The sequence below is a fragment of the Emydura macquarii genome, unplaced genomic scaffold (assembly GCF_026122565.2).
Source record: "Emydura macquarii macquarii isolate MOO-44397 ecotype Brisbane River unplaced genomic scaffold, CSIRO-AGI_Emac_v2 contig_3345, whole genome shotgun sequence".
Classification (NCBI taxonomy): domain Eukaryota; kingdom Metazoa; phylum Chordata; order Testudines; family Chelidae; genus Emydura; species Emydura macquarii.
The window spans coordinates 4,102,173-4,122,552 of record NW_027133482.1 but is presented as its reverse complement, the minus strand read 5'-3'; the positions used below and the strand labels follow the sequence as shown (position 1 = coordinate 4,122,552).

The following is a 20,380-nucleotide window of genomic DNA, read 5'->3' as shown; positions in this document are numbered from 1 at the left end:
ATGGGATAGAACATTAGTAAAAAGGGGGTGGGAAAGACTGATTTAATGATGCAATAGCAGCTGTCTCACACACCAACAAAGACTGTGTGTGGTATGTCACAAAAACAAAGCACTCTGTCTCAAGGAGAAAGACCATGGGTTGGCATGGTTGGTGCATTTCAAGAATTCTGTTCTAGTTAGGTTCTTATACTATGCCCCATCAGTGTGGTATGTGGCCCTAGTGGAAGAAAGCACTGGGGTGTTTGTTTACGTAGTAGCTTTCTTTCCCTGCTCCGAGGTTAAAATGAATGTTAACACTTAAGCAAAGAGTGCCTGGATACTACAGGGATGGGCACTTTAGAGAGGGCCCCAGAGATGAGATAAGCTTGAGTTCACATTCAGCTGTCCAAGAGGTGTGGAGAAGAATGAGGTGGACACTAAATATTTAAAAGATACAGAGAAAGAACTGAGACAAAAAATGGGATTATACCATTTACTATGTGTTTTCAATAAGATTAGCAAACAGATCAGTACACTGATTAGAGGATACTATACCTGACATTCTGAAAGGCATGAAGATCTTCTCATTAGTATCAGGATGTATGATGGCCTACAAAACAATCAGTAAATAGACATAGTGAAGGCATGGAAGTAGCTAGGAAGCAGCAAAGAGCCTGATCTTCCCATTATGTACAGTATGTTTAGCTGGACAGCAGAGTCACACGTGTACATGTCTGTACAGGAGAGTAAGCAGGATGCTGCACGTAGCTTTTTCAGTACCGATAAATGGCTCACTACCATTCAGTCGTCTTTACAACAGCTTCCTCCTGCTTATTGGTTTTCTGCTCCTTTAAAAATTCTTGACATAACTGAGTGCTAGTGAAAAGTGACAGACTGACAACACTGAAGACAGAAGTATAGAACAGGTACATACTTAGCAGCAGCAATGTCCACAAAGAACACCCATCAACGTGCCTTAACCCAGCCCTGGGAGGGAACTAGACTCGGTGGTGTCTCTACCAAGATTGCCAACAATGAGACCAGCTTTGCTGGTGGTTCTGTAATCTGGACACTCAGACTAAGTTCATTGTACTAGCTAGTGGCTGTTAGTAAGAGCTCATTGTCAAGTGGATTACATGGGAAGCAGCAACCTAAATCAGTGCAATGTAGCTCTTCTGTCCCGTGTGCAGATTTGAAGTTTTGACACAGTAAAGTTTCTGAATAAAAAAAAAAAAAAAATCAGTTCTAAGCAAATGTTCAGGACAGATTTAAAATTCAAATTATTCAGAAGTGTTACTCAGCTCTCCTGCAGTAAATCGAGTTGTTCAGAAATTTATGTGATTATAAAATTAAAAGCATACTTTCTGAAATGACAGATTTTATTTAACTCTTCCTGACTTTATACACGATGGGTTCTACCCACAGCACCCACTCCCACTAAATCTATGTATACATTTTCCTATGATTCAGGGTGAAGATTCTAACAAGAATCTGTAACAATAATGAAAGCTCTTTCCATTTACATGTATACATACACCAGCTTGTAAACCAGGGCAAGGCAAGAATGGACGTTTGCACGGAAATCCAACAGAGGCTGACCATCTTGTTGCTAATTGAAAACATAATTATATGGTCATCTGGTGCTACTGAAACAAAGAAGTCACCAGTAAAATTCTATCAGCTACCATAAAGGTTCATTGTACTACTTTAGGGATACAGGAGAAGTTCAGCCTTCATGTCCACCCAGTTCTTGGCCTCACTGTGGAGACCACCTGCAAAGGAGCCATCTGTGGTAGTTTTGTGCTATGGACATCTATCTGTTCATTAAGAACTGGACTGAGACCACCAACTTATTCCATTCTATAGCCATCCATAAAAGTCATCTTCGGTCTCTCTCATCTTGGCCAGATAAGGACCAAATCTCCATATGAAGTCAGTGAAGTTGAACCAGTGTAAAATTGGTGTAAACAGGAGTGAGACAGTCTGCTGTTTTGGGATTGTCCAGGGCAAAGATATGACAGAGTTTGTATCATTATGAAAGAGCTATCAAACCAGTTAATGGGAATGTGGATACCAGGAAAACTGTAGCCTAGATCGGTGGAAGAAAATGAAGACATAAAATATATATAAACACGAAAATAAAACTAAGACTCTTGTGTGGGAAAAAGTTACATACACATGCTATTTTATATTCTAGAGATAATGTAACTGAAAGGCTGGGACAGAAAAAGAAGCACCACCTTTTTCCCATTTAAGAAAAACAGAAAGGAATAGTGATAATTTAAAAGAGTAAAATATTTAAGAGCACGTTACCTGCTTTATTTTTTGAGCTCCCCAGAGCTAGAAAAATGAAAGAAAATATTAATTTTTAAAAAGTCAGCACAGAAGAATCCATAGGCTTTGAGATCCAAAGTTTAATACAAACCCCATAAATATGAATCCTCTGATCTGTTATATTAAGGGAAGGGGGAGAATTACTCTAAAAAAGAACCTTCCTCTGGATCTCCTAGGGTGCCAGAGATTGTTATTTAGGGCCCTATTCTGCCACCTTTACCCACATGGAGTAGTACCTTATCATGGCCAGTAGATCTACTGAAATCAGATATCACCTAGGCAGGGAGACACTGCTCAACATAAGAAAGCCTGGCAGAATTCAGACCTTATATTGTAAGCTCTTCAAACAAGGAAAACTGCCTGCTTTACTCTGTTGTGTACAGATCTGAGCATCTGATTAGCACAACAATATCTTGAATGAGCTCCCATGAGTCCCACTGAAGTCAGTGGTCACTGGAGGTATTCCACTCTCAGGTGAGTAAACACTGCAATGAAGTATTTGCAAACATTCATTTAAATACAAACGTCAGTAGGATGTGACCCATTTTTCACTTTTCCACAGACAATTGTGCAAGGAAAATCTTCATTTGAAGAAGGCTCACTGAAAAGGAAAGTGCCATGAATATTCATGACAATATGTATTTTTACGATTATTTGTAATGCAGTAGCACACCAAAGCCCCAAATCAGGCTCAGGGCCTCATTGTGAGGGTGTCATACAAACACATAGAAAGACACTGTCCCTGTTCCAAACAGCTTACAATCCATTTTCTGACAAAATGCAACAAGTGGATGTAACAAATAATCAAAAGGAGTGGGGGAGGAGGAGGCGTGTAAGAGAAAGAAAAGAATATCCCATGTGGACTTGCTTTGTGCAGAATTTAGTGGGTCAGTCATTTAAGGTTTGGGGTGGGGTTTAATGTAAGATACAGAATATTGTAACCCTCTCTCACCTTTGATTTGGTCCTGCTCCTATTCAAGTCAATGGAAAAATTCACAGGTGCAGGATCAAGGCTCTTGAGGAGTATGTTTTAATGGGAATATTCCTGGCATAAGGTACTACATCCAGGTGAGGAAGGATAGAAATCGGTCCATAGCTATCAGCAGTCCCTACTATTTAGCCATTATCTTCACCCAGATTCTGATCTCCTTCACAAAGGTGTAAATCTGGAATAATTATTGGTGTCAGCTGAGTTACTGTGGTATTTGAGCTCCTCACAATCTTTAGTGTATTTATCCTCACAACACTGCTGTGAAGTAAAGCAGTGTTATCATCCCCATTGTACCAATAGGGAACTGAGGCACAGAGAAAGTAAATGATTTGCCCAAAGTCACATAGGGAGCCTGTGGCAAGGAAGGGAACTGAACCAAGATCAATTCAAATCCCAGGATAGCGTCCTAACCACTGGAGTATGTAGCCTCATTAATACAGAATATGCAGAATGGTATAAAAGGCATCAACTGATCTTCAGCATATTAAACAAAAAACACCATCAGTCAACAAGGAATTCTACTGTGTGTTTCTACTTCTTCTAAATGCGTTACACAGCAAAGACAATGTATTTTCTGGCATGATCTTAGACATGGGTTCAGAGCACTGGCCTTAACTTCCCCTCTCAGCTGACTCCATTTTCAAATGCATCAGCAAAAAAACTGTCTGCATGCGAGGGACAGACTGATTCTGAGCAGGCTCTGTGGGCATTTTGGTCAAGGTATCTAATTTCATTACCTGGTCCCAGTATTTGTGCATTTCCTTGCTGCAGAGCAAATATTGTCAGAACACTGGATTATTCTATTACTTCCCAGAAACAGACTTTACAAGATGCACCTGATGAGTCGCCTCAAGATTCTGCCAGCTCATTTTCACTTTTCTTATCCTCTAATTCATTTTCTGTTTTCAGCACATCTACAACATTTTTCCAATAGATTCAACACTGTGAGTAGTTGGTTTTGCCAGCCAGGGGCTGGCTGCTGACAGCAGGTCTCTGTTTCAGCTAGGGATTCCATTCACACTTTCTCTGGCCATTTTAGAGATTGGAGGGGGGGGGGGGGGGCAAATTCTGATTTCATTTACAGTACTGTAAAGTGTCTGCACTAAAGTAAGTAGAGTTATCCCAGATTTATGCTTGTCTTAATTAGATTGGAATCTGGCCTATAGTTTCTAAATACAAGCAACCCACAGGGGCTACTTTTGGGTGTTCTCCTACTGTAGGTGTTCCTATTTTACACAGGTGTTACTGTACATCAACAACACAGAATTATATACTAGTTGTCACCATTCAGGGCAACTGCATCAGAATTTCCCCTTCATGATTCAGCAAGGGCACCCACTCTAGGCTCCCACCCAGTTCCTCAGCTGTCACTACTCTTGGGTAGAGACCTACATCCTTCTCCTTCCTGACTGGGGGTTTTCTGGGCTGCATGGTTCCCAGCTTACACAGAGAGTTCTCCAGCAAGTCAGACTGCCTCAGCAGGCCTGCTTTGCTTTTTCCACAGTCCGCAAACAGAGTAACTCCCCATAGTTACCACACCACTCTTTCTAAGCAAGCATATTTATTCTTAAGATAAATGCATAACAGAGAAAACATATTAAAACAACAGAAGAACCTACACACATGCAAAAGCTATGGCAGGTGTCAATCCTTCAAACCCCACCCAGGGGCTCTTCTGTGGTTACAAGTTCATGGCACCTTTTGCTCAAAACAAGAACACCCATGAATCTGTGAGTCCCTCCTTTATACAGTCTGGGCCTTGACCTTGTCCTCATGTAACAGGTGATGAGCAGACAAAGGTCTTCTCCTTAAGGCGAAGATTCTAAAGGCTGAGTTCTTGCATAGCCAAAGGAGTTTTAATTTGCATATGCCCCCCCCCCCCCCCCGAGACTTCCTGGAAACCCACTTAACCTTCATCTGCCCATTGTTTCAAATAGTTATTTGAAGCTTATAATGCTTCCCAGGGTTTACGTTAATCATTTCTGCCCCCTAGAGACATTATATGCAATCCTAAAATAATACATAACCATTTGCATTTTTAATCCAACGTACTCCCAAAATACTTAAACTTAATTCATTAAGGTTTACCCAGAATATTGCAGGAAATTGTCAGACCTGTCACACCAGCTACTTTGCAGATTGTGTCCCCTCCGAGTGTTTGCTGCCCCTCCAATTTTGGTGTTAGTAGCAAATTTGCTCATATTTGGATTTACACAAAATAAACATCAAGTAAAAAAAACAAAACCAGAGAGAGAATCGAACCATATTAACAGACTTCACTTTCTGTGCAGCAACCCAAACAGACCGTGGCAAACAAGGACAATGCCTGTGGCCATTGCAACTTTCTAGGATGACAGGTCTGCCTCCTGTTTCATGGACATACGTTTCATCACTGTGAAGGAATCAGCTCCAGGGGCCATTTGCAAATGCTCCAAGATTACAGTGTAGTAGCTCTCAAACTAGATGATGACAGGTTACTGCTTTTTCATCCATGATTTCCAATATTCTATTTTCCCTTCAGTTCCGAGAACAGGGACCCTACTAATTTGTTAGTGACATTCTAGAGATTTGTGTAAAGAACGAGAACATGTGAACTTCACAACAACCTCAGAAGATTCCACTATGATTATTCAAAAGTCGGGGGGAGGACACCCAAAACCATTAGATAATTGGGAGTCCCTGGAGATTTGTAGAAGAGAAGCTTCAGTTGCAGAGAGCTCTCCTGCAGAGCTTATCAACAGATAATTAAGCAGGCTGGATGATTCCTCCCAACCAGTTCTAGCAGTGCCACAGAGTTCCAAGAACCCAGAGTGCAACAACACAGCTCTCCTTCCTACTGACTTCCTTAAGGATGCATGTCTTTGGCTGCAAGACTGTGTCACAGGCTTAGAAGACATACAACACAGTGAGGAGACACAGACCCCAGGGAATGTAACTGATCTTTGGTGAAACAGGAGCATTACTTAGTTGGGACTGTTGTAATAATTGGGCCTACTAATTTGCCCTAATTGCGAGCCCAACTGTATAAAATATGTAAAAGTTTACAAATGTCACAATAACCCATAACAACAAATGTTGATGGGAAAAGGTATGAAAAGGAACAAAATAACTAAATTAGTTCAAACAAAAAGGCCTACTAATGGAACTCATGCACTCATGTATTAAAATCATGCTTGAAAAACCAAGAGTGTGTAAAACCAAAAATCAGTGAACCAAAATTAATGTGTCAGAAACTAGGCCTAATTGGTGGACAAAATAATGAGGAGATGGGCAATTCCACCCATCATTCCCTTTGCGTGGCCTTAAAGAAAGAGACTTTAGGAAGAAAAATTGGCTACTGGAGTGAGCTTCACCATCATGGCTGCCACCCACACCACCTCTTGGGACCCCAAGTCTTTGTCATCCTGATCCCAAAATATGTCCTGACCCAACCAGGCCAGGGAGAGGGTCCCAGATGACATCACCACCTCTACCATTGCCAGCTGAATCCCAACCACCACCTGGGATGAAACAGGATCAGACTTTAACAACAACAGCTCCAGCCCATCTCAACTAACTTCTTCTCTTTTCCCCAGAAGGACAATTATTGTCATCTTTGATACCATCTAAGAGACTGTCAGACAAGGGGGTTTTCCTTCTAAAAACTCTCTCCAGAGAAAGGGAAAAAGGGATGTTATTAAAATGAAAGCCTTAATATTTTTCATTTTAAATGTTTTAACTGTTTTTCCTTCCTTTGTTTAAAATCTTTAATAAAAAGTTAAAAGGAGTATTAATTGTGTGTTTGCCATGGCACTAAGAAGGCTAAAGTCTCTGTACATCAAACCCTGAACCTTGTTTAGCACTCTTTAATGTGGGACAATAACAGAATTATTATTACACCTTTAGCCCATATATTGCACCTAAATTAATACAAGTTCCACTGTCTAAGACAACACTTGAAAGTAACTCTCCAATTAAAAAATATAAAGAATGCTTCAATCCCAAATTTATCTGCTAACATATTTGATTGTAAAAATATTAGAGTTAATTGTGTAATTTGAAAGGAGTAATTCTTCTTTCATTAACTGCAGTAACGTGGAGTCTCTGGATTGAGACTCGATTATTTTCTGTTCACATGCTGAAATCTTGTCTGCCCTAAGAAACTTTAGCAAATATTTCTCATTGTTGCTCAAACTGGAGTTAGCCACAGTGGAGACCTACTGTAGATGAACTACCAACCTGCGTAAGCACTGTGTCAAGTAGGGTCAAAGGACACAGTGCTTAAAATGATGCAAGCAGCCCATCTACACTGGAACTGGCAACAGTGACAAATCTTTGCAAAAATTTCCCTAGTGTAGACGAGGCTTAAGAGTGAATCACTAGAAAGGAGTGAGTAGTTTTTAAGTAATTGTCTCTGTTTCCCTGGACAACAACATAAAAGTCTCATCTGGAACCCTGCTAGCCTCCTTCTTGCTCTATCAGGGAGGTTTTCTCACCCTTTCACAAGTTCCTGCCTGCTCCCACAAAACTTCGATGTTAACGAGATAGCAGTCTGGAGTTTGCACCCAGTCAGCAAGTGCCAGTTGTTTCTCACTCTGGAAGCTGCAAAAGATTTATTAAAGCAAAGCTTGGATTATCTACCACACACTGAATTCAGAGTGTTTCAGCATAGTGACTGGAATGTGTGATATCAGGGCTTGCTTTATGTACAAGAGCATCTACTGTCATTGTTCTTTTTCCCAACCCCTTAACAAAAACTGTTTTGCTTCGAGTAGGAGAAATTTTGTCTCTACCCGGGTGCTGCTTACTTTGCTTGGAAAGTTAATTGAGAAATACTTCAAACAGACAGCAAGGACCCACTGAGTGGTTGCCTCAAGTATTAATAATACCCAGCACGTCTGTTTAGTGCATTAATGAATCGAAGAGGATTTCAGTGTTTTCAAGTGGTTAGAGTGAGGTACGGGGAATCAAGACATGGCCCAGGTCTGCCACAGAGTCACTATGGCACAAACATTCAAAATGGGGTTGAAATGTTGGGTGCCCAAACTGAGATACGTAGGGAAATGGGGAGCACCTGCAACTCCCACAGACTTCCATGTGGGTGGCAAGTGCTTAGGACCTGCTGAATTACAAGGAAATCCATGTAGTTGGGTGCCTAACTGACAAGGATTTTCAAAGTTTCCTAAGGCATTTAGGTGTCTAGCTCCCACTGAAGTCAATGGGAGTTAGGTGCCTAAATACCTTTGTGGATCTGAACCTAATTGCCAAAGCAACCAAGTTTGAAAATTTGGGCCTGAAGCTCTTTGCTCTGGAATTGTTCATTTATAAAATGGAACTTCTGGGAATTGTGACAGGCTTCATGATGAACTTTTATAAAGCTGTTATCGACATCTTCAAATGGAAGGTGATGCAGGAGTAGAAAGCATTAGTTATAATCATTATTGTCCGTGGCAGCCGGCAGCTGCCAAGGGTGGACTTCAATTTTCAAGAGGCATCTCTGTGACATACCAGGGCACAATTCAGGCCAGTGGGGGGCTGTGTCACCCCTGCCCTGCAACCTTTAGTGCCTTACAGTGCCTTGCCGTAGTAGCGCCCACCTGGGCTGCTCACAAACAGCCTTTTAGCAAGAAAGCCACACCTTGAGTGTGTGTGTGTGTAACTGCAGCTGCCAGCTATACTCCGCCTGTCACCAGTCTTGGTTATGCGGCAGTGTGATCCCAACACACTCCCAGTCCCAGATCTTCCCCCAGAAATGTATGTCTTATACTGCCCAGCCTTCCCCTGGACAGTACAAATATATTAAGTCCATTATTCCTTTAAGGGAATAATATGATATTATACATATTAAACAGTTTCCCAGACACTTCAATTTACGCACACTGGACTAGATAAAACAGCCAAACAAATTTATTAACTAGATATAGAAAAATTTTGAGTGAGTATAAGTAATGAGGCATAAAATTTAGAAATGGTTACAAGAAAAATAAAGATCAAATGCTTACTAGTGCCTAATTTAACAAACTGAATTAGACTCCAGCAAAATTTCTCACCACATGCTAATCCTGCAAATTATTGACCAAACTTTTCAGGTCAGGATTCCTTCCCCCAAAGTCCAATAGCTGTTTCCTTTTGTCTTCTCAGGTATAGAGAATGTGATGGGCAAGGAGAGAGAGAGAGGGGTGCGTGGGGGGGTTTGTTCCTCCTTTTTACAGTTTCAGTCTCCCTCTTGAAAAACATTTCCAGCTAAGAACTAGGAGAGAGTCTACATAGAAGGATATTCCTTGCAGTTTTTTTGCACCTGTTTGAACTTTCTGTGTTTTCCCTTCCTGCTTGATGACTCTGCTTACTGCTTAAATGCAAATTAAGGCAAGCACACATTCCTGTGTTTAGGACAGACCTGTCTTCTGCATGAGCAGGGTGGTGGTGGGGGGGGAGGGGAGGTTGAATGTGCGTTAATAACATTTTACAGGGGAACCTTATAACTTTACATATAATGTTGCCACATATATTTTACCAAGACAATGCTGACCAGCAAATGTTGAGTTTTCTAATGGTACCTTACATGCACACCTTGTACGAAGATTATTCCAATAGTGTGCAGAGTGTGAACGCAGGGGTGTATTCTGTCGCAGCCTCTATTCTGTTACCACCTCACAATTGGCTCACCATGCTTCTGGAGTTTCTTTTCTGGGCCTTAAATCAAAAAGTGAGATATGGAAAAGGCCTATGAGGCTGTCCAGTCTTTCCCACTAGTCAATGGAGCATTTGTTCCTACAGGGGTATATGTTTTCAGGTCTTTTCATGTGCATCAAAGCAACAAACTCCATCTTAAAAAGGCAGAGGAAATACTACTTTACACATGTCAGTACTTGTCTCTCAGGGCTTATCTACTCGGTGGGGTAATGCGCACTATGGGGGTGTGATTTCTAACATGCACTAATTTGTTGTGCACTAACTGATCTGTGTAGACCCTACTGGCATGAACTAAGAGTTCCCCAGTGCACTTTAATGTAGTGTTGTTTAAAACAGTACTATGTTAAAGTGCACTAGGAACACTTAGTGCATACCAGGAAGGTCTTCCCAGACCAATGTATGAGCACCATGTTAAGGTGATTTACAAACCACACCCCTGTAGCACACATTACCCCACCAGGTAGACATACCCTTAGTGGCATTTCCACAAGTTATAATGTTGGCTCAGCATTCAGAAGGTTTCAAAATTGATTCTTACCTAGGAAAATGTCAAAGAAAATCATAAAAAAGATACTTCTAGTCTCACCAACTAAACTGAACATCCCACCGATCAGTGCATGCAAGAGGTAAACACACTTGCACGAATATGAAATGGCTTTTGGAAAGTAAAACTGGATCCTCAGATGGGAATGAACACTACAAGCTCTTTAGGAAACCGAATACCACTGCAGCCTTTAAAAAACGTCTATATTCGCTTAATACGTGTCCTACTGCTGAACTTCATACCTTAGACCCCTAGGTTAAACCTTGCTTAGGTTGCTGAAAGCAGCTGGTATGCCCAACCCCTTTCCAAAATGATTAACACACATGGGGTCTGGTTCAAACTTAACTGTCTCCCTGGCGTTTTCCTTGGAGAACCCCCCATGTCTCTGCCTCTAATTCTCCTCTGCCTTAGAGAAGATTTAGCCTTTTTGTCCCTTTGGGTTGGAGTAAATACGACCTACATGGTCTGAAGTGAGCCAGGAATAACTCTACATTTCTGTGTAGAGATCTTCCTCTCTTCCTACTTTAGGCATTGCTAAGGCACAGCGGTTTTTTAGGGTATGCCTACATGGCAAGCAAAAACCCATGGTGGCAGCGAGACTCAGCACCCGGATCTACAGACTTGGGCTCATGCTATGGCACTAAAAATGGCTATGTAGGCATTTGGGGTTGGGGTGGAGCTTGGGCTCTGAAGTCTAGGGATAGGGCAGGCTTCAGAGCTGGAGCTCCAGCCTGAGCTTGAACATCTTCTATACAGCTCTTTTTAGCGCCGTAGTGCAAGCCCAAGTCTGTAGACCCGGATTCTGAGACTTGCTGCCACTGGGGGTTCCTGTTGCTGTGTAGACGTACCCTAAGTGCTGCCCATTTATCAGAGTCACAAAGCCTTCAAACAGTTCAGGATATTTGGGAGCCTGTGCTCATTTCAGAGACCCAAGGACTTGAATAGCTGCGATGGTGTTGGCAAAGCAATGTGGGAAAACTTACACAGTGGCTGCCTGAATCGCATTACTGTAAATTAAGTGCCTGATTCTCCTCTGAGTTACACCAGTGTAAACCAAGAGTAATTCTATGGAAGTCCATAGATTTAATGGTGTAAATTAGAGTAAGCTAGGACAGAATCAGGGCCTAGACGAAAAAAATTCACAGCACTTAAATAACATTTTACAGCTTCAGAGCACTTTATAAACATTAACTAATTAATCCTCACAGCATTCCCATAAGAAGGATTTTGCAGATGGAGAGGTACTGGCACAAAAAAGTTACTTGATCCAGGGGTCACAGAGGGAGTCACAGGCCCTTAAATTGTTTAAAACATGGTCCCAGCAAACAGGATTTCAAACACATTTTGAACACCTAGTGTGCAGAGGGCCAAGCCAGGTTTAAAAACTATTTCCTGCCTAGAATAGGAACTTAAGCAAATTAATAATCATAATAGCAGTTAACATTAATACACCATGTTACCGCTTCCTAATTAAAAGGCTGTCTCTCTCCTCATCCCACACTGCCACAGTGCAATCAGCGGGTGTGTGTGTGAACTGGATGCTCCTGGATTTAGAGAGGGCTATAAAATTCCCACCCTATCGTTCCATTGGGGTGGGGATGTGCCCCTGCCAATGTGCTGCCCTCTCTCAAGCGTGGTAGTTGTCAAGAGATACACGGGAGGCCAGATCCATATGCAGCCCTCAGCTCCACATCAACATGGTTCCACTAGAACCATGGCACCAGGAACTCCTGCCAGCCGGTGATTCTCTGCAGAAGACATACAAACACAGTTTTATTCAACATCTTCATTAATGATCTGGAGGATGGGGTGGGTTGCACCCTCAGCAAGTTCATGGATGACACTAAACTGGAGGGAGTGGTAGATACGCTGGGGGGTAGGGATAGGATACAGAGTGACCTAAACAAATTGGAGGATTGGGCCAAAAGAAATCTGATGAGGTTCAACAAGAACAAATGCAGAGTCCTGCACTGAGGACGGAAGAATCCCATGCTCTGCTACAGACTGGGGACCGACGGGATAGGCAGCAGTTCTGCAGGAAAGGACCTGGGGGTGACAGTGGACAAGAAGCTGGATATGAGTCAGCAGTGGGCCCTTGTTGCCAAGAAGGCCAGTATCATATTGGGCTGCATTAGTAGGGGCATTGCCAGCAGATGGAGGGAAGTGATTATTCCCCGCTATTTGGCACTGGTGAGGTCGCATTTGGAGTATTGTGTCCAGTTTTGGGCCCCCCACTACAGGAAGGATGTGGACAAGCTGGAGAGAGTCCAGCGGAGGGCAACAAAAATGATTAGGGGGCTGGAGCACAAGACTTATGAGGAGAAGCTGAGGTTAACTAGGCTTATTGAGTCTGCAGAAGAGAAGAATGAGGGGGGATTTGATAGCAGCCTTTAACTACCTGACAGGGGGATCCAGGGAGGATAGACTAGGCTGTTCTCAGGGGTAGTAGATGACAGAACTAGGAGCAATGGTCTCAAGTTGCAGTGGGGCAGGTCTAGGTTGGACATTAGGAAAAGCTTTTTCACTAGGAGGGTGGTGAAGCACTGGAATGGGTTACCTAGGGAGGTAGTGGAGTCTCCATCCTTAAAGGTTTTTAAGTCCCGGCTTGACAAAGCCCCGGCTGGATGATTTAGTGGGGGTTGGTCCTGCTTGATGGAGGGAGTTGGATTAGATGACCTCCAGACATCCCTTCCAACCCTAATCTTCTATGATAATACAATTTGGGGACTGTATTATCTTTCCTACCTAAGTTTGATGAAGCTAGAAGTGTATGTGTTTGAAAAATGGCAGAGCCTGTCTTTGCCTCTCTCTCCCATCAAGGAACCTAGACCTGCTCTGGATGAGGGAAGGTGCCCTACCCCAATAGGTAGCTGAGCCACTTCTGCATTAGATGGAAGATTCACACACGAAGCATCAGGATTAGGGGTGGGGTGCATGTGCAATCCCACAGTGGCTGGCCACGCTGTTGGGAACTAATTTTCCTGGCTGGGATCTGTGTCCCTCTTGTTTTGGTGGAACTATTTTTAGGCATTGCTTCCATCTTCTGTTCTCAACCCAGTACAGACAGTACATCCCAGTGTGTCATAGCTGGGATTAAATGCAGGAGAGAGACGCTCCCAGTTCTGTCCTCAGACCTTTAGAACATATCCCTCAAAAAGAAAGGGAAGCAATGGGAGACCCAGTATACAGCATTCTGATAAAATGTAGGTAAGAAATGGGATAAGAACAGAGGGGGGAAGAGTACAGTTTACTGTAAATGGACCTCTTCGCTCTTCATCAACAGTGTTAAGAAAAGTTATTATTCTCCAAAAGGGATGCTGTTTAGCCTCCAATAGATTCATTGTTCTCTGCTGTGTCTGGGACAGCAGGAGTGGCTCTTCCTGCTGCTAGCATGATTGAAGGAAGAGCACAGTAATAAATAATGCCCATTATACTGGTGAGTCTCTTTTCACTTCACTGAGACTAATGGAGAAGAAATGAAACAGTTTCAAAACAACAAGTCGCCAAAACTGCATCTGGAAAGGCTCAGGAGTGCTAAGCTACAAGTGACGTGCTGAGTGCATGCTCAGCCAATGCTCACGGGAAGGGGCTGAATGGAGGAAGAGTCTCTCTCCCTTGGAACACAGGAGGATGCATTTCAAAAGCTCACATTTCTCTCTTGCTGTGGCTCATTCAGTTTCTTTCAGCGACACTCTTGTGCTAAAGGGGTGAAGTTTTCTGGTTAGATGTCCTGAAGGTGGTGGAATGAAAAATAATTAAAAGAACAAAAGCTGAGGGGGAAAGGCTGTCTCTTTGCTATCTCAATGTCAAGACCCTGCAGGGATGGATGTAGGAGAAATACATAGACATTTCTTTTCAATTTATATTGCTGTAACTCTCACAATGTGCTCAGTTTCCTTAAAAAAATAGAAGAAAACAGAGAACTTAGAATCACTGGATTAGAAGGGACCGCAAGGGTCATTTAGTCTAACTCCCTGCCGAGATGCAGGATTTGTTGCATTTAAACCATCCAAGACAGATGACTATCCAGCCCAGTGGTTCCCAACCTGTGGTCCGTGGGCGAAAAGTGGCCCGCAGGGTCTTTCAAAGTGGCCCGCTGCCTCCTTCCCACTGCAGAAGGGAGCCGCTGTCTAAGGACCCAAGCGAGCGCGTTGCTGTGGGGCTACAAGACTGGTGCAGGCTCCTTGTTGCAGCTAAAGGGATGGGAGATCAGCACTCCCCACCCCCTGGCTGTAGCAAGGAGCACAGCAAAGTGCTGTGCCTGGGTCCATAGGTGCTGCGGTCCCTGCTGGAGCCAGAGGAAGGGGAGCACAAATTTCTTGTCTCCCTGGCTGCAGAAGGGAGCAACTGCCTAGGCACCAGGTCGCGTGCACAAGGCTAAAGGTCGCGTGCAGTCTCCCTGTTGCAGACGGGGATGGGAGATCTCCTCACTGATCTTCCATCTGGCTGCAGTTGGGGGTGGAGGGAGGCTGCTGACAGAGACTGGTGGCCCTTCAGGATTGTAAAAATGATATCTGTGGCCCTCGAGCCAAAAAGGTTGGGAACCACTGATCCAGCCTATATTTTAAAACCTTCAGTGAAGGAGCTTCCATGACTTCCCAAGGCAGTCTGTTCCATTGTCCTACTGTTCTTACAGTCGGGAAGTTTTCCCTGAGATTTAATCTAAATCTGCTATGCTGTCGTTTGAACCCCTTGCCTCTTATGCTACCCGCTGTGGCAAGAAAGAACAATTTTTCCATCTTTTTCATGGCAGCAAAGAGCTCTCAATCTAGGGTTCTGTTTCCCCAGACATTTATGTACGTGCTTAATTTGAGAAGAAAGATGGCATAATATTAAGGGCACTAGCCTAGGACTTTGGAGACCTGCTTCATCACAGACATTCTGAGTGACCTTGAACTAGTCACTTAGGGCAGATCTACACACCTCTTTGTATAGTGGTTTAATTATCTCAGTTCAGAAACCAATATAATTAAATTGGTGCAATACCTAGCCTGGATGCAAATGTATGGAAATAAGTTAACGCACATAAGCACCTTTATGCTAGTATAACTGCATCCACACTAAGGGGTTGCACCACTTACTGTATCAGTTTCTAAACTGATACAATTAACTTGGTATAAAACTTTTCAGAATTAAGGTGTATTTTGGCCTTTATCTTGCTGATCCTTGTGTGATGCACAGTGAGTCATGTACAACTGTCATTCAGCACTGTAACTTACACTAACACTGTGGTTCTTTGTTCTTTCCTCGTGGTGAGACCACAGGTAAAAACGGTGGCTCTGCCCCAGAGAGCAAGAGTGAGGGGAAGGATGTTCAGGAGGAATATAAAATTACTGCAAATACTTTTCTGGTCTGTTTTCTGTCCATCTTGGTATTTAGTTTGTAACTAGGAGTTTGTTGTGCTGGGCACTGCCCAGAACCCTGATCCTGCCTGGGACCTCTGGATGGGGTTGTTATTCAAATATTAAATAGCAATAGTTTACCCTCTTGCCTAATGCCAGAGCATGCAGCTATTCCCATATAGATTTATGCAAAGGAAAGGGACGCCAGAACACAAAAGGTGCAATGGGATGGGTGTGTTTTGCTGAACATACCAGGTACGTTGTTTAGGGGGGAAGTGATTCTACTGCTTGTTGTTACAATTCGATAGGTTTAGCACAGGAAGATGAAGACGGGAGCCATTTCAATATGATAAAGTCTAGCATCCTGGGGAGATGGGTCAAAGGAATGTTGCAGTTCTTGAAATTAATTTGTGAAAAAGCATTCACAGCACTGATTCCTTAATGTAGTTCTTCAATAGCAGATCTTCACCCTGCGTATTACTGTGCCTGAGTGGTATTGTCCATGTCCAGTAAATATTGGTAAGTTTTTTGGGACAGGCACCTGTTTTTCCTGCATTGCATTTTTGTGCAGCATTGAGCACAATAATAAAAATAGTAAGGCAGCTATGTTGTAAAACAAAGATTCTTTAAAAGTCTCCTGTGTAGCTGGTAGCCATCAAGTACTGTTTCTTTCAACTTTTACCACTGCTGACATGCCAGCATCAATCTGTTCTTCCAATCTGTGCTGGTCGGTTGGACAGGTTGGAAAAGGGACTCTTGCAAATAGAGGACACAGATGCAGTTCTACAAATTAGACAAATGATGCAAAGAAGCCTGGGAAGAAAAGATAAAAGCCACATAATAATGTCTAACGTTGGTGAAGCTTCTCGGTTTGAGGCTGTGTCTATGCACCGATACTCATGGGCTACAGAAAATGCCACTTTTAAGGCGTATGCAGTTTTATTCAGTCCACCAATACTTTTGACACTGCTATTCTTCTTCAGAGAAGTACTCCTTCAAATGAAAATGCTTTTGTTCCAATGGAGGCTCACCACAGGAGGCAGTCTGGGAATCGCTGCCCTGTTTAGAATTGGACATGTTACGGTCTATACCTTCTGCTGCAAATTGGCTCTGAGTGCACGTGTGTGTGTCATTTTCATCTGTCTCCTTTCAAATATCACCAGAGCTTCATGCTAAAAGCCCGATCCTGCCAGCAGCCCTCCAAGAAGCCAGTTGGATTCTGGAGACAAAGGACTCACAGGATTGGGCACTTTACATGTTACCACTCTTTCACTGAGCAGCGGCTTGTAATGAATGTAAATGAAAAAGATTTTGTAAACTCAATGGGAGTGTTTAAACCAGGAGCTGGAGGAAAGATGACAAAGAGCACTCAGGTGGGACAAAGAAATCTGCTAGGGCTCTCAGTAACACAAAGGTATCTCTGTACAGAAAATGATGGGACAAATGTTACTCTCCCATCAGCAAGGACCACACCACTGCCTCTCTGAGCTACTAGACAGGTCTACAACTCTCTGTTGTTAGTTCCTAACAGGACTAAGGGACATGACAGGAAGACTGATGCTCTCATTGCTTCCCTTTTAACTTTTCAGAATACAGTTTTCATTCCCAAACTGAAATTAGACACTGATGCCTCTTGGATCAAAATGTTTTCAAATATGTTATGTTCATATATCTACTTCAGAGTGCTACGGGCGTTCCAAAAAACACCCCATATCAGAACAAACCCCAAACCACCCACTAGATTTTTTCCCCCAGAAGACAAATATACATTTTTTTCAATGTAATTATTTAAGAAGTTTTCACAGGTTTACAAATCATTGCTATGTAAATATCTAAAGTGTTAATCATTACAACATTAAGCTGATCTTTTTGTCTGGAGAAACATTATGCAGTAATATAATCATCAAATCTCCCTGTTTAACAGAGTATCATCATATCACAGAGTGAGCCTTTTTACACCATTCGGGACGTGCTGTTTCTAGGGGATTTTATTACACAGTGAAATTACTGACTACTAATATTTCTCAAACTTTGCCTGCCTCTCAAATGTTAATATTCAAAATAATTAGACAGGTGTGTTAGGGTTTTTTGGCAGCATCTAAGTTCTTTCAGTATTGAATAAACAGTAACTAAATATGTAAGTATCTATCTGTCCTCTGCCTATTTTGCTGGGTACCTAATTGATGCATTTAATTTTTCCATAACAACAATCTCCCATATGTTTTGGAACCATTCCTCTAATTTTTGGCTATTTTTCTTTTCCCAATGAGTGGTTATCAATAGTCTAGCAGCGACTAGCAGGGGAGATGCATTTTTCATCTGTTTGAGTGTGTCCATTTCCCCTAGGGAGCCCCTAGAAACAGGTTGCAATCTTAAATGAGAGGCCATTTTGGTGAGCAGAAGAGCAGATCTAGGGTTCCAAATCAAACAAAGAAGCTAGGAGGAGTAAGAGGGCAGCTAACAAGGAACATGAAGTTGAAGACACCGAGGATGAAGTTGGCTGAGAGGAAAAAGGGAGAGCAAAGGAGTCAGAGAGGAAGGTGGATGGTGAGCAGTTGGGGCAATAGATGGTGGCTCCATGGAGGGGGGATGGAGATAAGAGACAGGAGGAGTGTTGTTTGAAAAGGAAGGAGGATCGATAAGGGCTGAAAGTAGCATAAGAGAAGCTCTTCACCCCACTTCATGTCTTTGCGGACTACTGGAGGTGGAGCATGTGAGAGAAGAGGTCACAGTCAGAGTGTGGCTGCAGGGGCAGTGTCGGGAGAGGGGATCCAAAGTCCCCGTAAGTGCCAGGACGTAGAGGGAGAAGGAGATGAAAAAGCCATGGATGATGGTGATCTTTGAGATGTAGTGTGTGCAACCAGTGGGTATTCTGGGGGAGCAAGAGAAGAGGAGGATGGAGAGAGGGCTTGAAAAGGAGGGGGCTAGAGGTGGTGCAGGGAATGGAATTTGTGGGGCTGGAGGCTGGGTCAGATATCGCACAGAGAAGGAAGTGGAGGTGGAATTTGGATTTGTGGTGGTGAGAGGGGGGTGAGGAACTGGCAAAGGGGAGCACAAAAAGGGAGAAGCAAGGGGAAGGTGGAGATGGTGGGTGCATTTGAGGAGCGGGGAAGGAAACCAGTGGCAGGAAGGGATGACAACACAAAAGAGAAGTGTCAAGAGAGCGAAGAGGGGTTAGTGGAAGAGCGTGGTTAGGAAAGAGCAGTCTATGGGGATTGGCAGGAGCACATGCTCATCTCATGCTCATGCAGACAAGAGCAATAGAACAAACTGGTTGGAAGAATAATGTAACAAAGAGTCTATCCCAATTTACATGCCCCGGAGGCAGAGCGAGGGCTGGGCATGGGCTGTAACTGTGGCATTTCCCAGCATTTTGAGTACTTCGCTTTGCAGCTGTAATATTTTTTACATAGATCCCTCTACTTTTTTTTTTTAAATTGAGTATTTTATTATTTTGTGCCTTGATCAGCTTTGGCTACATGCTTAGCCTGGAAGAGGCCTGATTTTGTGCAATTTCCTTGCATTCTCTATCGGATTTCCAGATTAAGATTACCCTGGTTTCATACTATTGAACAGCAGCTGAGCTTTCTAAAATAACCCAACAAAGGCTGTGCTGCAAGGCTGGGAACCTTTCCCCAGAGGGTAACTGGGGATGAAGAATGTTTACTCCAGCATCTGCCTCGAAAGGAGGGTCATGGCAAGCAGAGGCAGAGTGAAGTTGAGGCTAAATAAAGTCAGCTCTGGATGGAACAGTCCAAGACGGTTCCATTCCAGAACGTTGAGTCTCTGTAGGAGCAGACATCTCTCTTTAAAAGTCCTGCCAAGGAAATGATAAAAGTATTGAGAAAATATTTGATGTTACCGAGTTTCTGATTGTCTTTCACGCTTTCATTTTTCATGTAACTGCAATTGTTTCACGGACCAATGAAAACGAACTAAGCATAGTTATTATGTCTTTGGCTACAGCCAGGAAATCTTTGGCAATGTTCACTGAATGGAAAGAGGGCAGTTATGGATACTGGCAGGGTTAGTGTAGCACAAAGCTGAACACTCACTAGAAAAAGTCAAGTGGGAGGTTACTTTAACGGCTCATTCAAGACAAGATATTCTCTGAACTAGGACCTGATTGTTTTTTGCTGGGCTATTCAAACAGCTGATAAGGGTTTCACAGAAGTATGAGTTTATCTTGTAGGATGTCAGTATGCAATAAAAGAATTATCTGAGCTCTGTCTCTGAAGTCTAGTAGCTCCTTCAGGCATCCTGTGCCATTTGCTGCAAACAATGCTACCCACAGGTGCATGCTCACACACACACAGAGCTATAATTCTGTAAACACTGCGTATACATAGCACTTCTCTCCACATCTTTCATACAAAGCCCATTTTAATGTTGTGAAGGCCAAAAGTATAACTGGGTTCACAAAAGAATTAGATCAGTCCATGGAGGGTCGACCCACCAATGGCTATTAGCTAAGATGGTCAGAGATGCAACCTCGTGCTCTGGGTGTCTCTAAATGTC

General features: G+C 43.0%; 1 protein-coding gene across 1 annotated transcript in view; it reads right to left on the bottom strand.

Moving 5' to 3' along the window:
• Positions 1–20,380, bottom strand: part of SFXN5 (sideroflexin 5) — a 177,903-nt gene that overhangs the window by 122,339 nt on the left and 35,184 nt on the right. Inside the window, exons 4-5 of the mRNA XM_067533482.1 lie at positions 2,293–2,319; positions 535–589 (exon numbers count right to left, since the gene is read on the bottom strand). Of these exons, the coding sequence (XP_067389583.1) occupies positions 535–589; positions 2,293–2,319 (82 nt within the window). The remainder of the gene's footprint in view (positions 1–534; positions 590–2,292; positions 2,320–20,380) is intronic.